Source organism: Chlamydotis macqueenii, chromosome 6 (genome assembly GCF_036417535.1).
Source record: "Chlamydotis macqueenii isolate bChlMac1 chromosome 6, bChlMac1.mat, whole genome shotgun sequence".
NCBI lineage: Eukaryota > Metazoa > Chordata > Aves > Otidiformes > Otididae > Chlamydotis > Chlamydotis macqueenii.
The window spans coordinates 41,054,731-41,081,746 of NC_141561.1; the positions used below are offsets into that span (position 1 = coordinate 41,054,731).

The window sequence follows — 27,016 nt, forward strand, 5'->3', positions numbered from 1 at the left end:
CTGAAAAAAATTGAGCTGTTAAAATTATCTTGGCATACCATTATTATTGGGAAAGGAATTGCATTTCCAAAAGAAATCTTGTACAAAAATATGTATGTGGTAGTATAAAGATTGCACTAAACAGATTTTTCAGGAGTGAAAAAAAAAAAATCTAAATACTGCCTCACCTTTTCGATAAGAAAATTGTGTTGCGCTACTTGCCAGATATATTTAAATCTGTCAAACTAATGGATAATGGGGAAGTTGATGGGAACTCAGGACATAGATTTTTACAGCTCTCTTACCAGACCTCTGAATGGTCTAAATTTTCCTGGAGTAAAAAGCAAAATGCTCTCATGAATTAATCAAAGTCTTGGTAGATAAGTGGATGGTAACTCTGGAGGAGTTTTTTTTCCTCATACTGGGACTGCAGAGAGAAGCCGGGGGAATCTGAGAAACCTAATCAAGTTAGATGAGAGAGCAAGGCAAGTGAAACTTAGCGGTTGTACAGGTCACGTCAGCTACTTCTACGTATTAGATTAACGGGAACGGGATTGATTTAAAATTCCACAGCTGTTTACAAAATGCAGTAAGATCATTAAAGTGTCTTCTCATTATCAGTCAAAATGAAGGGGCTAATTATAGCTATGTGAAATCCTGAACTCTAAGAGTAGCTGTATTTTTTGTGTGAGCAGTATAGGGACTTCTTTATTCCGGTTTAAAGCAATGTCGAGCCCTGAAGCACTTGCCTGTTGTGAACAGAAGTGACTTTGTCTTACGAATGTTTAAACCAATTATTTGAACAATTTGAACGTGATTTGAGGTGTCAGTTTAAAAATGGTAGGGCATTTCATTTGTTATCTCTGAAATCTTTAAAGTCTTGGTGGTAATTGAAATAGGCACATATAGTTGCAATACAGTCACAAGTAGCTGAGCAGTTGAAAAATAGTCACAAGTAAGCTTAGATGGAGCAAGTCTTCCGACGTTAGATGTAGTGGGTGTCATCTACCTTACGTTACCTGCTGCCTTGCGCCTCTTTTCGTCCCCCCACCTTCTGTGTGCCCTCTCCATGAGCTCTTGCTTTGCCTGGGTGCCCATTTGCTTCTACAAATCAAGCAGCCCTTTAGCATGGTCCTCTGATCTTTTTGGTTTTGTTCTGAAACTTGGAGAGTTGCTAAAGTGGATCTAGACATCAAGTAGTTTAATCACTACTGTTAAACATAACCTTGTAGTTGGCTGAAAAAATGCTTCCGTAACGTTGGGAAGGGTAGGGTGAGCGGTGCCTTAGATTTGCCAAGTCTTTTGGAGGGAAATGTCAGAATCTGCTGCTTTGAACTAGGACAATTTCCCTGCTGATGAGTTTCCCATGTAGAAAATTTTATGTTTCAATCTCTTAAGTGGAAGAGATTGAGTAAAAAACAACTTACCCAGTATATAGGTGGAAATTATTTGACTACAGGTTATACAAGGTGAAACCAGATCCAGGTGTTATCTTTGAAGATACCAGCTTCTGTGCAAGCAGTGCCATCTCTCTTTTTTTTTTTTTTTAATTTTTCTTTTTTATTTTTTTTTTAATTCTTTTGTGGTCCTGCTTTCTGTATTTCATCCAGAAGTTCAACAGGTGGTTGCTGCTCCATCAGGTTCTGAACACCAGCAAGGGGCACTGCTGGGGATCTTGGTGGGACTTTTGAATTAAATCCATGCTCAGACTAAATCTGGATTTAGGATCAGGTGGTTTTTCATACCGCAACATATCTGAATGAGACCATTTTGAGTATAAACAAATCCAAATTTTCTGTCTTCAGGCTGAAAAAGTTTGAACACATGGTATCAGCCTAGTAAGTGCCCCCAATCTGTACCCCCAGCCATGACCTTCCTGTTCATGTGCTCTTGCGTTCTGAAGCCTGCTCTAGCTTGGCAAAAGAATGTAAAAACAAAACACAAACCTATTCAACATTCTGTTCATTGAACAATGTCTCTTCAGTACACTGGATGAGTCAGAGGTCTTGTTGAAAAATAAATGTGGTCATGTAGATTTTCCCAGTACTTGCACGCAAGGGACTACATTGGATTGAATGGACAAGCTTAATTCTGGTATTTTTTAACTCCCGTATTTGTCTTTGTAACTTAATGTTTGTCTAAAATTAATTTTGGGCAGTCAGGCTTTGCATGTTAGTACCGGGTAGCATGTGGCAGGGTGTTTGTACTGAGCTTCACTGTAATGGCATCAAATACATGAACTTTAGAAAGTTCATAGGTGAGTACTGTTTTAAAGGAATTGCTTTCAATCTCTTTATTTTAATGTGATTAGTAATCACTTAATAGTGATCGCTGGTAAGGAGCTGTGGGGGAAAGCTGGTAGTAGTGGAGGAGCTTGAGGAAAACAGAACTATTGGCTGTTAAGCTGAAGAACTTTGGTATCTCACCAGCGGCTGAGGACAGCGTAGTCCCTTGCTGCTTGGCGTTTCCTCTTGTGCTCGGGGCTGCAGGATGCTGTCCCGTATGCCAGCTGTGGGACTCAACATGAGTTGCAGCAGAAGCGGTTGTTTGGAGCACACTGAAGGGGAGCAGGTCTGTCTCTTCCAGCCGCAATCCCGCCGTGTGCAGCCGCACCCTTTGCCTACCTGCCGAGGTGAAAAATAGTTATGCTGCCGCACCCACCCTCAGCCGCTTTCTTAATGAACTGAAATAATTTTCAGCGCATGTAAATGTCGTTTCGACAGCACTTGCATTAACAACAGCACCAAACACGCACACCAGGTTTGACATGAGCTCTCGATAAAGCTGTATGGTATGGACTTGGGCAAGATGCAAAGAAGATGTAGAGAGCACAGGTATGAGAGAAGAGAAAAGAAAACCTATTGAACGAGTTACCTGGCTTTAACACTCCTGGCTCTTCTCGTACGGTTACATTCTCTGTGTACTTCATTGATATTTCCTTGTGCAGAGATGTCAAAAGTGAACGTGAGGACCCAGTTACCCTGTGGGAACTAAGAAGGTGTAACAGCTTGCTGGTGCCAAAAGAGGGAGAGCTGTTTCAGTTCGTTAACTAAACAGAAAACTTACCTGGCACAAAGCGAACGTGTGTGGCTGTTTGCTATCCGGCCAGGTTAGTGATTTGATTGAGCACACTTTGATCCCGTGAGCTCCGTGGCTGCCGTATAGGAGGGTGCCGTGCTTGGGAGTCGTAAGCAGAGCTGTCTTTCAGCAGCAGTAACCTATTAAGTTAGCCTAGTTGTGTTGCATGACCAGACTTGGAGAAATTAATTTGTTTTCTTTAATCCTATTATTTAATCCCATTTCCCTTACTGTCCTTTGGCCTTGGCTTGGGAACTTGTATACCTACTAACCTGTCCTCTTCTGTTATGTACCTGCTGACTTTGAGGCTCTTCAGCTGCCTGTTGCTGCTGTTGAAAATGCAAGTGTGTCTTGAGAGGAGATCTGTGATCGTTGGAGACACAATTCTGTAATGCAGACATTGCACTGGTCTCCTTCTGCTGATCAACAGCAGGTGAACGCTCTCCTCTTTCTGACCTGAAGCCAGGCTTTCTCCGTATGAGGTTTGCGTTCGTGGCTCGGCAGGAAGAAAGCATTGGTCTTTTCACCATGAGAGTGATCAGAATTCCCAGAGAGGCTGCGCGGTCTCTGTTGTCGTTTTCAAGATCTAACTGGGTAAACACCTGAGCAACCCAGTTTGACCTCTTGATTCTCTTGCTTTTGGCAGAAGGTTGGAGTAGAGACCTCCTGAGGTCCCTTTGAGCCTGAATTACTCTCTGATTCCATGTTAATTTTTCAGTAGCGCTAGAAGGAACGGGAAGAGAGGAATTATTTTATGAAGGCTTAGCTTGAGAGACAAAGGAGAAAGACTTAGGAGGCCTACAAGGAACCCTCCGTAGCTTTGAGATAACCGTTAAATGGGTGATTTGAAAGGAATTAGGATGCACTGGGTGACACGGGCATCTAGCAGATAGTAGATGAGCATGTCCTAGGTCAGGATGAGGCCTATGTAATTAGGGAAGACTTGAGAATCCAACTTGTTTGTATGGACCAAATAGTGAATACCTACTACGGGGGATGGGAATCCCTGAAAAAAATAGAGGTGTTGGAGTTAGTGATGTGATAGTAGGAAGCTAGAAAGATTAGAATTCACTGAGAGTGATTTAAAAAGCAGTTTAATTATATGACTTGAAAAATGGAATTACAAATATGACCGCTTCCTGAATAGCAGCATTTTTAGTAGATTTTCCAGGTTTAGCCCAATTATAGACACTTTATTTTTCTCAAGCAATTGGCAATTGAATACTTTTTAGATTCTATTAGGAGAAATAAAGGTAAAGAGCTAAGTAGCATATTAAGGAAATTTAGAGACAATGTCATCAAATACACGGAGACGGGATCAAAGGATGTAGGTCAGAATCCATATGCTGTATTCTGGGAAGCAGCAATTGCAAGGAGTAGGAAGCAGTGGTGGAAAAACAGTTGATGCAGGTTCTCTGCAGTCTCGTGGCACGTAACAGTGGCTCTCCAATTTGAGGCATGCCAGAGCATGAGGCAAGCGTGAGCTTGGCCAGACTGGTTCTATACTGGCAAGTTTAGGTACTGCCAAACTGCGCTCTCAAGACTGGGAGCTTTGAACGCGTTAGATGTCCGAGCAGCCTCAGATGGAATCAAATGGGTCCTGCATCTGTAGTTCGATGTCAGTGCTATGAAAATAATGCGCACAAGAAGAGGAAATGGTTGTGAGAGAGTAGGGTGGGAGATGCAGGGAGCTGAACACCCTGAAGGAGAGCTTTGTCAGTTTTCTCGATGTGCAGCCACAGAAAGTTCGGGAACCGTTGGCCAAGACATGCATGTTGCACGTGTTGGTGGAGCTCTTGAGTAGATTGTAGCAGCTTTCTGAAGTGATGTTGTGTTCATCTGCTACTGGGAATCTCTGCTTCTGCTGCCTGCAAACTGGGAAAGATGGAGGAGACTCAGAGAAATGGGAGGATAATTTAAGGAATTGAGCTTGGTAGCTCTGCAGTGACTGAGTTTATTCAGGAGGGTAGGTAGGGTGTACGTGAAAAACAAGGGTGGTGAAGTCATCCATGAAATGAAACAGTAAGGAGCAATGACTGGAAAGATAACCTTAGGTGGAAAGTAAGCGCACGTGTTTGTAGTGGTAGGAAATAGTGGAACTGCATTTCTGCCGGTGTGTTTGTAAAGATGTTGTTATTCGCGTACAGCTGTCGCACTTGCATCTGAAGTTGCGGGGCAACTTAAACCTCTGCGTTGAGGAGAGCATGTAACTGGAGAAGTCTTCTGTATGATGTTGACCGTTACTGAGAACCTAGCTAAGGGCCCGTGTGTCAATAATAAGGCGCTACATATGTGGTCTTGCTTAGGGATGAGGAGAAGGCCTGGTAAGCTTTTCTCACCTTGCTGGATTAGTCTTCTTTGCCATTCACATTCCAACCAGGTGCAGGCTGAGTCTGATCTGTTAATTTGAGCAGATATATAAAAAGTGTGACTCCTTAGAGAAACGTAATTATTTGCTAGATTCCCTGTGAAGTCAATAAATTCTTCCTAGAAGGTGCAACGCTTTCAGCGTTGTCACTGAGAAAAATGTTTGAGGTGATACTGCCGATGCAGTTTGGATTACAGTCGCATGTACATATCTCAAGGTTTTAGTGGAGTGTGGAAGTAACAGAGGAGGAAAGAAGAAGCTGTTACATGGGCTTTAAGTAGACTATAATCAGTAAACAAAGATAGCCAGGCCAATTTTTTGTGGGGTTTTTTCCCCCCCCCTGCTTTTGATTTCCTGGCTGACTAATTGAGTTGCCAGTCCACTTCTTACTCTTTCTATGTTATGTTTATTTTTTGCAATTTAATTCCCTCGCCCGCAGCTTCTAAAAGGGGACTAGATTCCACAGAACATTTCTCTAACAAAGACGTAGCTCGAATCAAAGAAAAAACACAGAATATTTCACTTGAATCAGACTTTGCACACCGTATGAGGAGCAAATGTTTGTTGGGACATAGCCAAGTGAGGTAAATTGAAGTCTTGGTGTTCTTTGTCTTGTCATTCTGAAGTCTATGCATTAGTAGATTTGAATTATAAAAGGTAAAAAAACCTTTCAATTTTATTAATGCAAAGGCTGGGCTGTACGTGTTGTTAAATTAAATAACAATGTTACCAGAGTTGAAATAAAAATCAGTTATGTGCTGGAATAAAAACCAAGTGAAATCGGCTGACCTCTCCTTCATACTACATTTATAAAATTACCAATTGAATGTTAGGTTTCGGTCAGTCCTAAGTAGGTCTTCGCTCAATAACTAAGGTGAAATTCAGCAGCTAAGCCCATGGCAGTGCTTCAAAATACACTGGCGTGAAATGATGACTTTAAAACCTCATCGGGCCAGTTTCCTCCAGCAAAGCCCTCAGGGCTGTTTGTGGAGGACTGCTGACCCCTCGCGCGGGTTCTCCTGGGCGCTGTGCCGTCAGCGGGATCGGGCTTCCAAGCGAACCGTCTGAAAGCAGATTTGGCGGGAAAGGGTTCTTTCTGATGGGTGAGGTGTTCGGTGTATGCAGGGATACAGTCCTGCTTCGTGGTACGATCCTAAACTGGTGTAGGTTTTTAGACTGCTTCAGAAATGAAAGAAACGGACTTCTGAAAATACAAGGTGTGCATAGCCGAACTTTCCTAGTAAATACAAAACAGCAGCCAAGTAAAGTTTTATTCTAAGCTTTTTCCCTCAGTTTTTGAATATTCAGCTTTCTAGACGAAAGAGTGTTACAGGGAGTGCATCAGTTTGACAACAGGTACGTTTCGGTGATGTTAAATGGGTTTAACAGAGTCAGCAATGTTATTTCTCCTACCTGGTGATGGTGACACTTTTTGGAAAGGAGAGTTGTTGCTGTAGTGGTGCTTCTAGATTCCATTCTCCAAGTCTTTTAAAATCTCTTTTACATCACTGTTACATTAGTAACTAAGGGTGTTTTACTGCAAAAGAGTGTTTTTCAGACACATTGCAGCCTATGAAATTCTGAAAACATTCTTTTTTTTTTACTTTGTCACTGGAATTGTTTCACTTTTCCTCCCTAACATACTTTTGTCCTTTTTAAACAGCCAATTTAAAAAAGCTTTCTTGCGTTCAATACTTAATGTAATAAAAATGGTGCATTTCACTACCTCAGTTTTAATAAACCCCTCAAACAGGGTGCTCGTTGTGGGCTCGAGCATCTAAGACTACGGACGCTGAGCTTGGCTTTCCGTCGGCTCTTCTGAGCAAAGTGGCGTTGGCAGCAATGACATTTTATCCTTGCTATTCATGGAGAGCTCCAGTTCGTCAGAAAGTAGACATCTGTGTGTTTCTGAGGAAGATTTGTCAAGTTAAGGATATGAAAATGTTTGGAAGGAAGTCAGCATCTTCTTTTTGAGGAACTAATTTTCCTCATCTCCGTAGCAAACTCATGGCTCCTGTCTGGTGGTGAAGCAGACGGAGAAGCGTGAGGGAGCGGAGCAGTCCCTCTGTCCGTGATCAACGCTGAGTGGAGGCTGGGATGTAAGTGGGATGGTCTTGGTCCTTGATAACGGCCTTCTACACAGAAAGGTGGCCTGAGATGGGGGGTTTAGTTTTTGTGAGCGCTCACAGTTGGTGGCTTTGAACAGATACGCGGCATGTGCTGTGCGGTAGGCCCTGCCTGTGTGTGTGTGAGGAATCATGAAAGACCTTTACAAGTCGTGTTCTTGCGCTTTTCCAGTCCCAGATTCAGGAAAATACTTTGCTGATCATTTCTAGGCTCCTGACCTCAGCTAGACACTTAATAGGTAGTGCTTGCAACTAGAAATAAATGGAAATAAGTTCAGCCGTCGCAGGGACCCGTGCTGGGGCTTCCCAGCCTTGTAAGCGCTGGAGTGTTCTGGCTGTAATAGGGATTGATGTTTTTTTCTCTCCTGCCATGGGATGTTGTTTGTGAGCACCAGCTGGCTTGCTTTTCTGCGTGCCTCTGTGAATAATTCAGCTGGTTTCTCCCCACCCCCCTCCCGGTTTTTTGGTGTGGTTTATAATTTTGTAGTTCAGCCTGGAACTGTGAATCACTTTGTCTGTTTTTTCGTGATCACATCAGATGATTTGTGTGGATCTAATATTAAGTCTTGTAGTGAGGTCTGATTCCCTAGTAAAATTATACTGGATTATGCTATTTTGTAGCTTTACCACGGGTACTGATGAAGATGTCTTTTAATATTTTAATTTACCTTTTAATTTTTATTTTAAAAAGTCAAGTGTCTGCATTCATAGTAAAACTTGGCCCAGTAGCCACCCTCACTCCACCCCAGTTATTTCAAGATCAACTTTAAATCTCTTGTGTCCTTTCTTTTAAAAGCGTGGTTTGACAGTGCATTGTGGGGCTGTGGGAATAATGTGTTGAGAAACTGGTCAAACCTGAAACAGAGACCTAGAAAACCACAGAAAAAGTTGCATGGTTTACATATTGAAGTAACTTGAATTGTGTATGGTCTAGATATTGCAGGTTATGTGACTTCTCTTTGTGTGTTTTGAATGTACTCTGTGAATTTTGAACATAGTGCTGTGGTTTGTGTGGTTTGGGATTTCCTGGTGGGTTTTTAAAAGATTTTCGTGGTCTAATAAATGGACCATGGATTTCAGAATCAGGCGGCTTCCGTCTTTAGTATTGTGCATCATACCTAAAGGCATCTTTGCTGTGGTATGTTGGGCTTTGTGGTTGCTACCGAAATATGAATATGAGCTTTTTGCAACGGGTAAATATGAAATGTTCAGTTCCTTTTGAAACATCTGCAGCTGATGGGGTAACTTCTTGGGTGTTAGTGGAAGGAACAACAACAATAAAAAATCAGTGTCAGTGACATCCAAAAAGCACACTATAAAAATAAAACTTCTTACAAGATGCACAAGTTGAATAATGTGAAGTATCTTGCTCATTAATCACTGTGCTTTGTGTCATGGCTGTGTGGAGGATGTGAAAGGGGAGAAAAAAAAAGGGCTCCCTGGATCAGAAAGGGAGTTACAACTTAACAGCTACAAACAGCACTAAATGGTGCCTACATCCTCTCTCACTTTTACACACACGTTCCTCAAGGCAAGAGGTGACTTCGTGATGTAAGGCAATTATGACCAAATTAAATACGAATTTTGTTTTGTAATTGGTTGTCTTAACTGAATTACACAGAGATAATTCTATCTAGCCAACAATTTTCTTATCTTCACAGCGTTACCGGAGAAGAATGTGTATTAAAGTTGCTGCAAAAAGTACTGTAGGAAGTTTTTTTCTTTATGGTTCCCATTTCTATTCTGATTGTTTCTGGATTTGCATCTTCGGGGGCAGTTTTTGGGGAGTCTTTTGTGGTAATCGTGGAATAGAGTTTGGTCTGAGACTGCTCCTGGATGTTGCAGCAGTGAATATTGTCGCTGCAACAGCGTGAAGTGTCTTTGTATCTAACAGCAAAGCGTCTTCCCTCTCCCTCCCCACTACGTGCTTTAGGTTAAAATGCCTCGGTTCGGATCGTTATTTCTGGCCTAATTCATTATGATGGTTGATTACCGCACGCCAGGCGTAATTATTCTACTTTCATACTGCATCCCTGATGCGTCTAGGAAGTGACAAGCAAAAAGTCTGAATATTCTCATCTCTGCAGTGCGCTGAGATGTTGGCTATTTTGAGATACCATTTCCTTAATAGTAGTTTAAAGGGGGACACATGGCATACAACATCCTTTCAAAAGCTTGTAATTACTGCGTTTTACCAAAATAATTTTCAGCTGTGTCAGAAAAAAAAAAAATTAGCTCAGGTTTTAAAAGATACAGTTCCTTGATCTGCCCAACCGCTCCTAGTCTGTTTTTTTTCCAACTTCTTTTGTTGGCTTTTGTGGAAAGCAGACAGATGACTTCCACCGCTCCCCCCATGCATATAGCTTTCTGCAGGGGACGGCAACATTTGTGATTTACATAACAATGAGATAGGAAAACTGTATCTGCTTCGATAAAGTTTGTTCTTAACCTCTGGGTGAAGATTCTGATCAACTTTGCAGAACACACCAACCGAGTGTTTCAGAATCAGTTTTCATACTTAAAAATGCCTGATGCTATGACGCTGCGGGGGATATTATGTTTGGAAGCTTGTATCTGCCGAGGAAATACAAACCGTAATTCAACGTGAGCTTAATGAAGATGGTGCCGGAGCAATGGTAGGTAAGAGTATGTTGCATTGAAAGGAAACATTTCAGCAGGGGTAATTTTTAAATAATCGTAAGCCCAGGAGCCGCGGCAGGCTGGTACACCTACAGATGTATGTATAGCTGACATCTGTCAGTCTCTCTGTGTTCTACACGGAGCCCCGATGGGAGAGAAGGGAGGTGGTAGAGTCTGAGCTTTTCCTATCTCCCTGTGGAGACAGCTTAAGGATTTACTGAAGCAGTATAAGAACAACTCATTACTCGGCCTAACTGAGCCTGGAAACTGGCCAGATTGCTTTTGTGATCCAATTATTTAACCTTCTTTTACCCTGTCAAGTGCTGACTCCTGGCAGATGAAGCAAATAACGGCTTCAAGCCAGGCAGCTCAATATTTGAAAAGAAGCAGCTCTCTCGTTTTCCAGCATACACGCACGGTTTCCAAGTGTGAATTTGTGCCGAACAGAATAACCTGGGTTGCACAGACTTTTCTCATCCTTGCTGTGGTACGTAAATGGATCAGAGTAGAAATTTCTAATTCTGACATTTAGCACTGCTTTGCCGATAGCAGAACCCCTCACGGCTTGCTCAGCCTGATTCGGGCTAGGATAAAGCACAGCAGCCAATTAATGGTGGTGTGAAACAGTCCCGTTGTGTAACTGTGCACAAAGTGGAAAACTTCGTCTTCTACAACTAACACACCGGTAAAATGACTTCCCTTTCTGTCATTAAGATACATGCAATTAGCTAGTCAATATTTGCCCAGTTTCTACAACTTGATGTTTCAGTGGTTTCGTTGCGTATGCCAAGGTTTGACGAAACTGTGTATGCTGAAGTAGTTGTGTATCTCCGCGTTACAGCTTTTAGCAGTTTTGTACTTTGATAACTTAAATTCTGTCAGAGGGATGAAAGTCCTGCTGCAAATGGGGAATTGCCAATAATGGTCATTACCATTTTCGGTGAAGTTGGTCGAAACTTCTAATACTGTTTAAAAGGCATCTTGATGCTCTCAGGGTGTTTAAAACAGGGTCTTTGAAACAGAATTTCTTCTAGGTTAGTCAAACGCGTCTCCCTATGGAACGATCAGATGTCACTTCCTTCCATTTTAAACAGATTTGTATAGTACAAAAGATGATAATCCAGATACTTTCACACTTCACTTAGCTAATCATATGGAAACTAAATTAAGGCATGAATCAATAGCGCTTACTTCGGAAAATAGCAGTGATCCAGGATAAAGGACTGCTGGTTTAATGCTTTGCAAACTTACAGACGTAAGGAAGTATTCTTTTCTGGGTATGAAGGGTAAAGCTTCACCTGCTTCTCACACGGCTGCAGTTTTCTGTGCTTCTCCAAGACAACGTGAACGTCGGCTGTGCTGTGGCTGAAATAGAACAAGTCTTGGGATGAAGGTACATTTTATAGAGGAGAAAAAAAATGGGACTTTTCACTAGAATTCACATGCCGGAATGGACTTCGGGTTACATGACAAGTTAAAAATGCTTCTTTATAGCCGTGATTGCAAAGCATGAGCCTTATAGACGAGCAAACAATTGGAAACTAGTAGTATAACTAATCTGTATGCAGTAACTTATTTTGGTATCAAGTTAGTAATAATGGAAATACAACTTGTAATACAATTTTGGGAAAAGGATCAAAGGTTAAGACTGAAATGGGAAAAATATGAGCAGCTAAAAATGTAGAACCAAGACTACTTAGACTACTTACTTACAGACGGTTGTGAGACGTCCTGCTGTTTGATCGACGTGCTGGGGATTAATAATTCAGCTACTAGGGAAAGAATCCAGTGGTAAACTTCCTCCTCCTCCTCCTCTTTCTCAAGGCCCTGTTGGTGGCGACAGGTTTTAGGCGTGAATACAACCATCCTGCTGTATTGCAGCACCGCACCCGTTCTTTGTCAGAGTATCAGCAACCGGTACTGACTGCCAGTGACAAACGACGTACTTTGGAGTTCGAAAGCTGGATCACCAGGGATGTGTGACACTGCTTGAGATGTGCCGTATACGACTGAGGATGCAGATCTGACTGGCCACGGTGACTCAAAATTGCCTGTGACTGCTCTGTGCATCTCCCCTTTGACGAACAGCTTTATTCTACTGTCATGCTCTCTCCATTTTCCGTCTTTTCCATCTGTTAACAAGGGCTTTCTGAATCCTGCTGATGTACTGTAAATTCATCTTGCTGAAAAGACAAATGTTGTGCTCCTAGGAGTGTGGATTTTTTTTTTTTTTTTTTTTTTTTTTGATCTCTGCTTACAGCAGTTCTCCAAGCTGTGTTTGAAAGAACAGCATCCTCAAGATTTTGTCGTAGGGGTTGTTGTTTAGATGGCGTTGTCATCCTTGTTACAGGTTAGATGCGCCGATTAGTAGGCGTTACTTACCTGTGGTGGTTTCAAGCCTTTAAGTAGTAAGCATCCTTAAGGAACTTTCTTCCTGTTGGTGCTGGGTATGATTTCTCGTTGGCGCTGAGGCTTGCAGTGCTCATGCATGATACGGCTCGAAGGCCATGATCTCTGTGGTCATCATGCTCAAATAGCTGTCGTTTCAAAGCTTTGCCCTGTTAGCTCGGGAGATGAACCATCCACTGATGGTTCTGTTGTCATCAGCCTTTGTAGCGGTGAGGTCTCTTTTGCTACATGCTTCCATTATCAACAGTTTCCTCGGGACTGGGCAGCACGTGATTTACTCTGGAGGACAGATAGCATGGGAAACGGAGCCATTCCTTCTGCTGGCTGCGGGGTTCGGTGTTGCTCAGCACCATCTTTCGATTCCCCAGCTCTTATGCCCAGTACTGGCTCTCCTTATTGTTGACTCTCATCATAGTTCTTACAATGCCTTGATTATTTTTACTTCCACAGTGGAGAAAAATCACAGATGTCAGAGGTAACTATTTCTTTCGCAATTTTTTGTTGTTTCTGACTTTGAAGTAAGTTAAAATCATGTACCAGTGCAGCGTTCTTTTTATAATACTTCCAGGATGATGCAAAATAAAGCTTGACAAGTTGTTTCACTTAACAAAAATACTGACTGAGCGTGTCTAAGAGGTAGAATTGGAAATGGTGACTGCTGAATTGATTCTTCCAGCTCCATCAACCCTACAGTGACAACCTCTCCCCAGAAACACTGGAGATTTACTTCAGATTTTTCCTTAGGTGACTTCTGAGTTGTGTTTTGGCTGGCAACTCGCCTGCCTTTTCAGACCATCGGAGAACCAGCTCTTGAGGCAGAAGCTTGTATTCGCACCCTTGCTTTTCACTTTATGCAGGGAGCTGGCAAAAGTTTCTGCAGTGATTTGTCAGTAGCTGATGTACCTGAGATTGCGACTGTGCTCACCAGTGGCCAAATGGTAGAACCCTGAAAGGTCTCATCTTGCAGATCTTCTATTCTTCTAATCCCCAGCTCATGCACGGTCATCGTGTTTAGAAATGTCTCTGCTCTTGACCTCGGCAGGTTGGCGACCTGGAGCCAGTTCCTTCTCTTTAGCCAGCACGAGGCGCTCTCAGAGCCATCCTCAGCACTGTGGTACACGTGGTCATCTTGCAGGAGCGTTTACACGACGGGCTCCTGAGACCTGTTGCGAGCACAGCGTGGTCCTTGGTTTCTTGCAGAGAATTTAAGTGCAGCCTACTGATGAAGGACTGGAGAAGTCACTCTCTTCATAGCAAGCTCACCTTTCAGTGAGCTGTTCAGTGTCTTGTCTGCATCTCGCTCATCTTCCCTTCTCCATCAGGAGCCTTCAAGGAGCTGGACCAGCACGGGGTGTGCAGAGGAGAGGCTGCTGCGCTCGTGGGGGTGCTTTTCTGGTGGTGCTCTCTGTTAGGCACGGTGTGTTTATTTGTGAACTCCACAGCTCATGCCCGCCCAATTCCTAGTTAAAAAAAACAAAAAAACAAAAAAACTTTTTCTAGGCATTGCTATCCAATGTGTAGAGCTGCTCCTTTTCAGAATTGAAAATAAGCTAGTTGAAATTTTTGAACCCAGCAAGTGAATAGCCAATGAAAAATAGTTCTTGAAAACCCAATAAAATGCAAATAACATTTATTTAGTTAATTTGGCATTAGGATTCTGTTAGCTATAGCACTAGTGAAACAGAAACACACCTGGGTAGATCTGGAGTAACTGCATGACAAATTCTTTGTGCGCTAATTAAGAAAGTAATTTTTATAGATAATTTTGAGAAGTGCCAACGCTTTCATCTCTGTCCAGATTAATTTTCTTGGAGCCTCTTTTACAGTGCATCAGATATTCCAGGCAGAGAGCTGCCAGCTTGACCCAGTGTCTCGCTTTATCCAGCCTTCCCAGCTGGTTTGCTGAGCCTGAGGAACCTCATCTTGCTTTTGTGTGATCTAATAACTGGGGAGAAAGTGAGGCTAAATGACAGCAGCTGTGGCCCCGCCGTACCAGATGTGGCTAAGCAGCTCTTTTTGGAAGAGGTGAGGGATTACAAAGAACTCCAAATGATGGGTTAATCCCAGTGAGGCTCTGAGGGTGAGGGGGTGGGCCGCAGTTGTCAGGAGGAATCCACCCCCAAGCTTTTGAGAGAGGAACAAAGGAAATCTTCGCAAGGCAGCAAGGTCTGACTTGCCAGCGGGGCTGCGAAAGGTGACAGAGATGCTTTTGACTTTGGACTTTTCTTAACCTGATTCGAGGAGGATTCTTCAAGTCAGCGTTCCTGTGTAGCCAGTAAAATCAAAGAGTTTCCAAACGCGGTGAGGAGCCCGGGTCTGAGGTACTCTGGTTCAGATAAGACTCCCTTCAACCCTGGCTTTTGATCTGCTGCGTCCATGGCGTACCTCTTCGGTGTGGCCATGCCTGGCAAGGTGGCCGGTCCGCGCGGAGATGTGGTTTAAGGATCGCTTGACTCGTTGGCGAGGTTGTGGAAATCACTGTCCTCGCTGAAGGTACAGTACAGCAGATTTGTGTTATGTACAGCATTTGTCACTTAAAAAAAATTGCTGAGGTTGCTTTAGTCTTCCAAGTTACTTAGGTTTTAAGATAAACTATTCTTTCTGATGGTGTTTCTTGACTTCCCCCCCCCCCTCAACTGAAAGTGATGCGTCTGTTTTGGTATTTTTTTGCTTTCTTTGTCCAAAGGACTTGCTTAGAGTGTAATCTGTCAGTTTGATCCACTGTTCCCAGGCACACAAATCTGCCTGGACATCTGTGTTTTTTCTTTTGTTTTAATTTCATTCTTGTTTTTGATATAATTATGTAAACAGACACATATAAAAAATTATATTTCTATATATTTCTTCCACTAAAATTTTTTCTGTGCAGGAAAAATAACCAAATCGTTTTTGTCTTCTGTCCGAATTTGATATGAAAGGTTTACACGGATTTATGAGTAAAAACTGACAAATTCTGTTTGATTGTACTTTGTAACACCTGCAATGATTGAAGCGCTCCAGGATTTGCTTTTTTTTCTTTTTAATTATCTCTTTTGAACAGTATCTTCAAGCTCTCATTGCTTGTTTTGGCATCCTATCAGAAACTGTAAATGACGCATATTCACTTGAGAGGCCTTAGGAATAGCACGGTGTCGTACTCTTGGAGTTCTGTCAAATGCAAGGTCTGAGTCCATTCAAGGAACTCACAAGGGTTGGTTTGTTATTTGTTTATTTACTCCTCTTATGGTTTCCAGAGACTAAGTTTTGATTCCTAGTGTCAGTAGCATAGACAAAAAGTTTCAGGTTTGGCAGAAAGCAAATGGCCAGTGGTAGGCTGTTTTACTTACTCCATATTTATGTAATTCATGTATTTATTATTTTTTCTTTCTCCATAGTTTGCTTTGATACGCTCTTTCCTCAGTATGTTGCTGGAAGAATGTCCTTGAAGCAAAGATCTAAATGTAAAATTTAACTTTTGAGGCCTAATTAAAGTCAGGAATTGTCTGCCTACATTTCTGAAGTTCACCTTCTACTTGAGTATGTTTTCAAAAATATAATTAGATACTTTTAATGTCTTGAAGCTTGGTTATATTTCATGCTTTTGTGATGCATTTGCCAAGTATGGAGGGATAAAAGCCCACTTTGTTAGTGGGCTGCTTGGTGTCTCACCGTCTGTAAGCAAGTGTGAATTTGGGGAGGTGGGAGTGGTTTTAAGTTATTTGAGATCACTATTTTCGTGTCTATGTTGAAACCTAGAAAATGGACAAAGCTCATACGTATTTGGTGGGATTTGTTTCTTTTTTTATTTTTATACTAAGCTTACTGCTGGTTTTTCATGAAGCCACCTTGTTCTGTTGATAGAATCATGGAAGTACAGATTCTGAAATGTGCCAAGAAGTTATTTGGGGTTTCTAGAGAATTTTTCTTTTTATTCTAGTCTGTGTGAAAAATGCATGTCACATTTTACCAGTGGAGCCTGCAGTGTAGGTTTAAAATGAGATGGCATGTGACAATGGTGAATAAAAACTAGTGCTAGAAGGAGATCACCTCCTAGAATTTGGAAGTGGGAGCTGTATGGGTGTGCTAGAGGATGTTCTCTCAAGCCCTTGTCCGTTGAGGATTTCTGATGTCCCAGATGGGCGCGGAGCCAGGCTTGTCACCTTCTTTGGCTTCCGTTACGCTTCAGATCTTTTGTGCTGCCTTCTGCTTTATGGTAAATGTCTCCAGAACCAGGTTCAACACAGGTGCTGCAGACAAAACCGCTGTTCCTCTGATGTGTGTTGCCAAGACGCTCATTTTCCTGTCTGCTGCATGGGTAGCGTGTATCTGGCCGTGAAGTCCTCTGACATGCCCAGGTCTCTGTTGCTAATGTGACTGATCCAAAGTTAGCGAGTTTAATCACAAGCATCATGAAAATGAGAAGGCTTATTTAAAAACTGTTCAAAACAATCTGAATTTATTTATTTGTTTCTTTAGGAGACATCACTCAGAAAGGATATGAGAAGAAAAGAGCAAAGCTGTTAGCACGGTACATCCCGCTCATTCAAGGTAAGAAAGTGCGTGTAAGCTACACCTTTTGCACTAAATCTGTGAAAATAATGTACAGGAAAAGTTCTCACTAAATGGAGCAGATGAATTGATATTGCTTGATTGACATGGCACCTAACCAGTGGTGGAAAATTACTATTGTAGAGAAGTGCAGAACAAAGGGAAAGTCTGAAATTATTTTTTTTTTAACACTTTATATGGAATGTTAAATGGTAACATTTTGAGAACTGCATCCAAGACTTTAAGAGAACTTTAAAAATGAGTAAAGTTATTCCTGAAAGCACGTTGGCCGATTTCATTAAATGCAAGCACTCACTAGTCATCACTCATTCTTCCGTGTGCTTTTTTGTGTGTGCCCTCTGCCTTCCCATCCCCCTCTCACCCCCGGTTTCTTCAGAGTACTGACCTTTTGTTATAAACTATTACTTTTTAAGCTGGTTATTATCAGACTTTATCTTCAATGCCCGAAAGCGAAATGCCCAACTTTTATAGTAGGACACTTAAATCATGTTGTGCTGCCATTGAGCTTTGGTCTTGTATGATAACCCTACGGCGATTCTTCCATCGTTTGAGAGATTCTGGTTGTGATAAGGGAAAATGAGAATAAATCAAGAGGAGTGGAACCGATAAAGAGACACTGTAGATAGATGAGAGGAAAAGAATAACAAGTATGATTTTACAACGTTATGCTTTCGGATCACAGAAGAGGGACTAATGCTGTGACTCAGGTCCCGTTTTGGTTCTGATACTTACAGAAGCTGGTGGTTTGTAACAGGACTGGGCACCCAGTTAGTTTTGTGTAAGTTGTTGAACTAGACGATCGTTTCCTTGGCTTTTGAAATCTCACTGCAGTGACTCCCGTTGCTATTTGTAGCAAGACAGAAGGAATTTTTATTCTCATCGGTTCTGCTGACTGCTGAGTTGCCGTGTTTTAGAAAAACTTCGATGGTGTGTATTTGGCATTGAACGTGATCCGGTGTTTCGGCATGGGGTTTCATAGCACAGGGCTGTTGTTGTGTTTGTTGGGGTATTTTTAAGAACAGCTATAACTTTTCCCTTAGCAGATTTCTAATACTCTGTAGATCACGCAGAACCTAACTCTTTGCTATTAAATGGCTCATTCCTTGAATAGGAGCAGTTTGGATTTTTTTGATAAATATTGCAGTCAGCAGCAAGCTCTGGCTTCACCTGCCACAGCTTCTCCTCCTTACACCGTTTTTCTCTAACCAATTGTCTCACTTTTCTGTTCAGAATACCCTGTCCTCCCACTCAGCTTAGTTAAAGATTTTGAGACCTGGCTCAGTGTGCATTTTGGCTGAGGCTTAACAGTTATGGGAAACGTACCGTCAACGAAGTCTGTCTACTCAGAAGTCAGGTGTTTGGATTTCTGTATTTTGTTTTAATCTCTTAAGACCATTGATTTTTCTCTGCCTTCTCTCCTTTCTATTTATAGCTATTATTTCCGCCCTCTCCAGCCCTTAAACTGAAAGGCTGTTTGTACAAATTATTCAAGTTCTGAGCTCTCAAGTGTAGCTTAGGAACTGTCGTAGTTCAGCCCCGATCGGACCAGACTACGCAGTCTCTCTCTCACTCCCCCCACACTCCGAGAGAACAGGGAGAGAAAATATAAGGAAAAACGGCTCAAGGTTTGAGATAATGACAGGGAGAAATCCTTAAAGTTACCGTCACGGGCAAAACAGACTCAACTTGGGGAAAACTATTCATTTGTTACTACAAAGAGCAGGATAATGAGACAGAGAACAAGATAACCTCCCTCCACCCCTCCCTCTTCCCAAGCTTAACATTATCTCTACTACCTTCCCCCCCACCCCGAGCACCACAAGGGGGGAAGAGGGAATGGGGGTTGCAGTCAGTTCATCATATGTTGTTCTACGCCGCTGCTTCATGGTCGGGGGAAGAACTCCTCACATTCCTCCCCTGCTCCAGCGTGGGGTCCCTCCCACGGGCCACAGTCCTTTGTGGAACTGCTCCGGCGTGGGTCATCTTTTCCACGGGTGCAGTCTCTCCAGAACAGCTGTCCCAGCGGGCCCTCCACGGGCCACAGCTGCCTTCAGGCATCCACCTCCCCCGGTGTGGGGTCCTTCACGGGCTCCAAGTGGATCTCTGCCCCTCCGTGGACCTCCATGGGCTGCAGGGGGACAACCTGCTCCACCATGGTCGTCACCACAGGCTGCAGGGGAATCTTGGCCAGGAGCCGCATTGCTGCTCCCCCTCCTTCTGAACTGACCTTGGCGTCTGCAGCCGTTCCTCACAACAGGCTGGTAGATGTCTCTCAGGATCTTTTTTTACATCTTATTCACTTCTCATCTCCTCTCCACTTCTTGCAGCCGGGCTGGACCGAGTCGGGCCCAATCGGCTGCCTGGCGGGAGGCCAGAGGGTGAGGCCTGCAAGGCCCATGAGGCCTGCACCTCCCCCTCTGCGCCTCTGCCCCCGCTCAGCTCCTTCACATCTTCTCTCCTCTCTCTTTTTTTTTCTGTTTTCCCATTCTTAAATACGTTATCACAGAGGCGTTATCACGAGACATTCTGCTACCAGTCGGCTCGGCCTTGGCCAGCAGTGGGTCCGCCCTAGGCCTGGCTGAGTCCCCTGAACAAAGGGGAGCGACTTCTAGCAGTTTCCTACAGAAGCTGCCACCTTAGGCCCCCCCCCTCACTAACAAAACCACGACAGGAAAGTACAGCACTTTCTCTTCCATACTGGATTTTTAATGTATGTTTTAAAGCTGGCGTGCAGCAGGATGCAGTGTAAAGCACTTTTGTTCCCCTTTTCTGCATGAATGCTGCTGCCCCGTGCCGTTTACCAATAGGGGTCTTAAAAGTGACGCGGACTACTGTGCGGGCTTACCAGAAGTGTTAGACCAATTAAATTCAGTTGGCTGCTCTGGAAGCCTGCTGTGATATCTGTATCAATTCCCAAGGTGTGGTGTAATATCCTGTTTAGGTAACCTGCTTGTTCAGGAACTCACTCAGCTGAAGCGATGTATTGATTCGTTACGTGGCTTTGGAGGAAAAAAATTAGTAGGAAAAATCTCTTTCAAGAATTGTTTCCACTGAAGCTATCTTTCAAACTTGAGGTGTTCAGGAGTGTTTCATTCAGGAGAAGTGACTTCATATAGCCCAGGTTAACACCGTGACATCCTGGATGATGATTGTAAGAAAGCATGTCTGAGGAGACAGCAGTGTAATTCAGCGATCTCCTCATTTGTGTGTGATCTGACATTAGGCTCAGCGAAGAATCCTAGGTCCCTTTAGATTTCCATCTGCTTAGAAATTTATCCTTGTTCAGCCAGGTTTACCCTAATCATCTTGAGTGGTTGAAAATTAGTGATCCACTGGTTTGACCTACTTGCTTGATACCATATTTTCTAAGAACTACCGGATTCTCTCATTTGTCTAACGCTTCTGCCTGGCTTTCCGTTAAGATGACAGGAATCCAGCTTTAAGAAGAGAGCGAGTGACCTGCCAGCCTCTGAGCACAAAGAATGATACTTTGGCAAAAAGACAGAGTTTGTTTAAACCCTAAGCTACCTAGTTATTTCAATTTCCCGACATGTGTTCCATTAACCCACTTCTAGCTTGGAATTCTGTTAATTGACACAGCTTCAACATGGCTCAGATTACTGTGGGAGTCCCAGCGGCTTTGAGCCTGCAGTGATTTTTTTTTTCTTCTTTTTTTTTTTTTTAATCATTAACAGTTTGATCGCAGGATTTTTTGTAACATCTTTTGCCCAGTAGCATTTCTGATTGGATTCGTTTAAGATTCCCATTATCCAGCGAATTTTTACAGACTGATGGATGCCAGCATTTTAGATTTGAAGAGTTTTTAGCCTGTGATTTGACTACCCTCCGGACCAAGAACTTGTATTTTTCTAAAGCTGATTTGGTCATCGTTTCTCTTCCAACTACATGCATTGTCGTCTTTTCTCTGTTGCTCTATGAGGTAAAGACTGCCAACCAATTAATTTTATCTCATGTTCTTCAGTGCCAATTTGAATTTCACAAAACCTGATGTTTTCATAATGCATCAGTACTTTGCTCTCCTTTTCTTACAAAGCTTTAGCTGATAGTACGATTCTGCTGATTTAGAAGGTTTTTAACCAAATGTAGGGCAGGCACTGAAAGTACTGAGTAAGAAACAGAATTCCTAGTGGGAGGCAGGAGAGTAGAAAAAGGAGTAATGGCAAAATCGTTTGAAAGGAAAGGTTTTGATTCCTGTGAGTTTATGAAATGTGAAATGATTTGAGAACTCAAGATAGGACGGCATGTTGATGTGGTGCTTGTAAAGAAGGAAAAAGTGGTGGCATGGGTTTGGAAGCAACTGTGGAAAGAGACGGCTTAAATTGAGAGGAGAGGACGACTGTCCTGCGAATCTGCTGTAGGTTCTCCAGCTTAGACTTGAATGTGGACAGGGTTTTCTGGAGTAAGTGATTCTTCTGACTTCTTAGAAATTGGAAAGAGATGTCTGAAATGATAGCGTTCACAGTTACATGGGTAGGTCATGGGATCTTCTTTGAAAAAATACTTATGAATCAACCAATTGTGTGATTTTTGTGTCTTAAAGCACACTCCTATTTGAGTTCTGGAAGGTTAACTTTTTATATTATACCTCATCAGCTGCCGTGTAAAAACTATTCGTATGAGAACTCCTGCTCTTTCCATGCCAAGTAAAATGGATTGGATTAAGTTTCTACTGCATTGTTTAGCTGAATCTGTGGGGAACCAAGTCATTATACAGACAGTGTTAAATAACCCCACAGAGGGCTTGGTGAAGAGAAAAGAGACAGAAGAGACTGCAAAGCATATTTTCAATTAACAGTAGAATTAAGTAGAACACGTTAGCGTTCAGGAATCGCATTGCTGTAGGCTGTTTTGCATGCGAAAATTCTAAACCCATAGACGACGAGTCAGCGGAAATGTTAGATTTCACTTAGGAACCATGAAGCTATGTAGTTTTGGGGAAATACTGACTAAATGTGTTATGTTTCGTTAATCAAACCAGATGCACTGTGCAAAAGTAAACGTGAGCGATGAGTAATAACAAGCCTTAATGGTCATCGGTCAGTAATCGACATCCTCTGCACCCAGAGTTTGGAGAAAACTCTGAGGAAATAATTAATTATATCTGTAGGCAACCTGGCACACGGCTAGGTGAAGCTTCTGAGTGATGGGTAACATCAGACACGTTGCAGCAATCCGGTTTGAATGTGGATGGAGCTTGGGTGTAAAAAGGTTCAGAAATAACAAAAAATGAGCAGCATTTACCACCAAATTTGGTAACGTGCATCCTGGAGTGTCCCTCCTTCTGCTGGGGAGCGGGTACTGTACTCTCTTCTCCCTTTTTGTCCTTGTAGACAATGTTCATAGTCACTTTTCTGTTGAATTTCAGGAAACTTTTGATGATTAAAGGAACTTTTTCTTTCTAGAATCACTGTCTATACCTGTATTCTGAGGTGTATCTCAGAATGAGAAACAATACCAGGGCCGATGGCGGCTCCAAAAGCCTCGTTATAAACAATCTCAGCGCTGGGCTTCGGAGCGTGGGTAACCTCTACCTGTGAAGTGACATTTGTCATTGGAGCATTAAAAAAATTGTGTCAGGAAGCGGGATGTTGTGAGTTGATTGCTGAATGTGAAATAAATAAAATTGCTACTCTGTGCTCAAATGTGATATGTTGGTAACTGTAGATTTCTGTTTTGTGATTGCACCTGAATTCTGCTGGTACTCCAAACACTTGAAACCATTTCAAAGCTATTTTAACCTAATAGGAAGATGAAATACGAACCTCAGAGGTTCTGACAGCCATGTGAAGGTAGTCTGTGTTCCCCTTCCTTAAACAGGAATTACCCTGGACCCATCCTTTGCTACTGTGGCAATTTCCAGCTCAGCAGCCAGCTGTTTCTTTAAATAAATGAATATTCTCTGTAGTTTTAAAAGCTTGACCAGCTGCATTATTTTATCTAGGTATAAATATAGATATAATATTTGTAATATATTTTATATATTATACGTATGTTATATATAATAATAATATCACTACTATATAGTGCTCTATATATAATTATTTTTTATTTACCTGTGCTTTACTTGTTTTCTTCCTAGCTCTTGAACGTTTCAGGAGTCAGATTGTCCTGGTCTTAAATATGCTTTCAGTTGAGAAACCTGAACGCTAGCATTTGAGGCCAGTTGTCCCTTTGTAGATCGGTTGTCAAATGCCGGTAGGATCGGACCAGTGCCTTGAGCACCTGTATTCCATTGGGGCACACCTTCCGTGCTGGTACTGGGTTTGCAGATTGACCACCCTGCTCCTAACTTCATAAACTCGGGGGCATCTTCCTGAGGTGCCGAGGCACCCCAGGGTCATCAGGGCTTCAACGCCCTGTATTTCTGGAGAACAAAAGGTGTGTGTAAGCTTTCCTTTCCCTGTTTTTGCCATTTGTGAGAAGAATAAGAATGAATTCCAAGATTATTCTCTGAGAAAGTGCAAGACAGATCTCGGCGTGGTAGCTAGAACCAGGCTGGGAGAGCTCTGTTGGGAAAAGAAAAAGAAAATTTCAGAGATTCTTTCTAGGGCAACATAAATGGTTTTTAAAAGTGCTTAAATGTACTTCAAATGCACTTAAGTACTTAAAAATCAAAAGAATCAAAAGAATCTGCTAGGACCTGGTGATCTTAAAGATTTAAGAACCCTTCCAAGCCAAAGCAGAAGAAATGAGATAAAATCAAACATGAAAAATGCATTGGTTGATTTCCATCTAATCCCGAGGTGACGGAGAGACCTCTAGTGATTTGAAGGTAATTGCTTCAGCTTGAGGCCATGCTTCTGCAGTCCGTAGCGGATCTGCGCTGAGTCATCCAATGGCATAGACCTGTTCTGCATCAGCTCCGTGATTGTCAGTAGCCACAGCACGTACTGGTCTGCTCCTGTTAGCTTTCTGGTGTTTTGGTAGATGTTAGAGACAAATTTAGTACAAGAAGAAGCAATCAGTGCCAAATTAGAACTTGCCTTTCATCCCTGTGCTGCCTCTGATCACCTCTTCAGCCATCAGGTTTCACGGAACAGTTCCAGATGTCTCTATTCATCTTGCACAAGTAAGTTTTTAAGGTTGTTGCTTTTATGGATTTATTGGGAAAGAAAATACGAGTGGTACATGAACCATAGTGCAGCTGCCACTGCTGCTTATCTATTTGTGACAGTAGAACAAATAGAAAGAAAACAAACATGGAGAGAGATGTAAATACTAACCCAGACGTGCTTCTGCATTACAAACTTGGAAAAGCGCGCATTCCTCATTTTCCTCCGAGAGCTGTTATTTACGGGACACGACGCGTTGTCAACAGCAAGTACTGGTCCAGATTAATGGCAGTTTTGAGACAGATTATCTGAGCGAAATCTGGCATCAAGTATGACCTACAAAACCCAAGGTGTTTAGATCAACTCCTTGTATCCTGTCAAAAATGCTAAGTGTTGCATTTTATGAATATCAAGGAACCTGAGCATATAGCTTCTGTTTAACACAGCAAAAACTTGCCTCTGAGTGTCGCGAGATCCGATGCTCATTCAGCCTTTAAGACAGCTTTTAAGACAGCTTTTCATCTTGCTTTGATCTGAGACAAATTAACACATACAGAGGCATCTTTCAATTCCATTACTAATGCTACCTTATGTTTAAGTTGAATAATTAAGATGAAACAGTTTTAAAGGAAACATGCTGATTGTATTTTTTTTTTTTTTATTAAAACACAGCTGGTATTTTCTACCACATCAATGTCTTTCCAAGTGAGGGCTTTATAAAAACAGTTTGAAATTTTACAATACCACGAGTATCATTAGCGGTGGCGTTGCTTGTGAACCATACAACAGAAGGAGATGTTGCCATCAGGGATTTTGTGGGCAGAGAAATGTTCTTCTAGTCTGATAAACCTTCTAGTCTGATAAACCTGAAGACAGGAATTGTGTGATAAAGAATTAGATCTGAAATCAAGGGGTTTTTTTTCTTCTTGTCTACTTTGTCCCAACTATTACTGGTTGTAATAAAGGTACTGTATTTCATAGAATCGTAGAATCATAGAATAGTTTGGGTTGGAAGGGACCTTCAAAGGTCATCCAGTCCAACCCCCCTACAAGGAGCAGGGACATCCCCAACCAGATCAGGTTGCTCAGAGCCCCGGCCAACCTGGCCTGGAATGTTTCCAGGAATGGGGCATCCACCACCTCTGGGCCAGTGCTGTACAACCCTCAGCATAAAAATGTTCTTCCTAATATTCAATCTAAATCTACCTCCCTCTATTTTAAAACCATGACCCCTCATCCTGTCACACCAGGCCCTGCTGAAGAGTCTCTCCCCACCTTTCCTGCAGCCCCCTTTAGGCACTGGGAGGCCGCTCTAAGGTCTCCCCGGAGCCTCCTCTTCTCCAGGCTGAACAGCCCCAGCTCTCCCAGCCTGGCCTCACAGCAGAGCTGCTCCAGCCCTCTGATCATCTGCGTGGCCTCCTCTGGACCCTCTCCAACTGACCCACATCCTTCTGATGTTGGGGGCTCCAGAGCTGGATGCAGTGCTGCAGGTGGGGTCTCACCAGAGCGGAGCAGAGGGGCAGAATCCCCTCCCTCGACCTGCTGCCCACGCTGCTGGGGATGCAGCCCAGGATGCGGTTGGCCTTCTGGGCTGCAAGGGCGCATTGCCTGCTCATGTTGAGCTTCTCGTCCACCATCACTCCCAAGTCCTTCTCCTCAGGGCTGCTCTCAATCCATTCTCTACCCAGCCTGGATTTGTGCCTGGGATTGCCATGACCCAGGTGCAGGACCTTGCACTTGGCCTGGTTGAACTTCATGAGGTTGGCACGGGCCCACCTCTCCAGCCTGTCAAAGTCCCTCTGGATGGCATCCCTCCTTTCCAGTGTGTCGACGGCACCACACAGCTCGGTGTGCATAAACTTTGGTATTATTTGGTTTGCAGTTTTTCCCTCCTCCAGATGGATCATTTACAGCTTTCCTTTGTTTGGGTCATTGTTCTGGTTTTGTTTAGTGAGGGGGGGTTACGGGGGCAGCTTCTGTAGGAAACTGCTGAAAGTTGCTCCCCTTTGTCCAGTGGACTCGGCCGGGCCTAGGGCGGGCCCGCTGCTGGCCAAGGCCGAGCCGATTGGTAGCAGAATGTTCCATGATAACGCCTCTGCGATAACGTATTTAAGAAGGGGAAAACAGGAAAAAAAAAAGAGAAGATGTGAAGCAGCTGAGCAGGGGCAGAGAGGCGGAGGCGCGAGCCTTGCGGGCCTTGCAGGCCTCACCCTCTGGCCTCCCGCTGGGCGGCGACTGGGCTCGACTCGGCCCGGCCTGGTTGCAAGAAGTGGAGAGGAGATGAGATGTGAATGAGATGTGAAGAGACCCTGAGAGGCGTCTGCCAGCCTGTTGTGAGGAATGGCTGAGATGCCAAGGTCAGTGAAGAAAGAGGGGGGGCAGTTATGCGGCTCCTGACCAAGATTCCCCTGCAGCCCGTGGTGACGACCATGGTGGAGCAGGTTGTCCCCCTGCAGCCCGGGGAGCCCACGGAGGAGCAGAGATCCCCCTGCAGCCCGGGGAGGACCCCACACCGGGGCAGGCGGGTGCCTGAAGGAGGCTGTGGCCTGTGGAGGCCCCGCTGGGACAGCTGTTCTAGAGGGACTGCACCCCGTGGAATAGATGACCCATGCCGGAGCAGTTCCACGAAGGACTGTGGCCCGTGGGAGGGACCCCACACTGGAGCAGAGGAGGAATGTGAGGAGTTCTTTCCCCGACAATGACACAGCGACAATGATACAGCAGCATAAAACAACATGTGATGAACTGACCGTAACCCTCATTCCCTCTTCCCCCCTGTGGTGCTCGGGGTGGGG

General features: G+C 43.4%; 1 protein-coding gene across 2 annotated transcripts in view; it reads left to right on the plus strand.

Annotated features, from left to right (window-relative positions):
- DIP2A (DIP2 acetate--CoA ligase A) overlaps nucleotides 1–27,016 on the plus strand; it is a 115,033-nt gene that overhangs the window by 15,474 nt on the left and 72,543 nt on the right. For both annotated transcript variants that reach the window (XM_086750596.1, XM_086750597.1), the window contains exon 2: nucleotides 17,056–17,127. In XM_086750596.1, coding sequence (XP_086606722.1) covers nucleotides 17,056–17,127 — 72 coding nt within the window. The remainder of the gene's footprint in view (nucleotides 1–17,055; nucleotides 17,128–27,016) is intronic.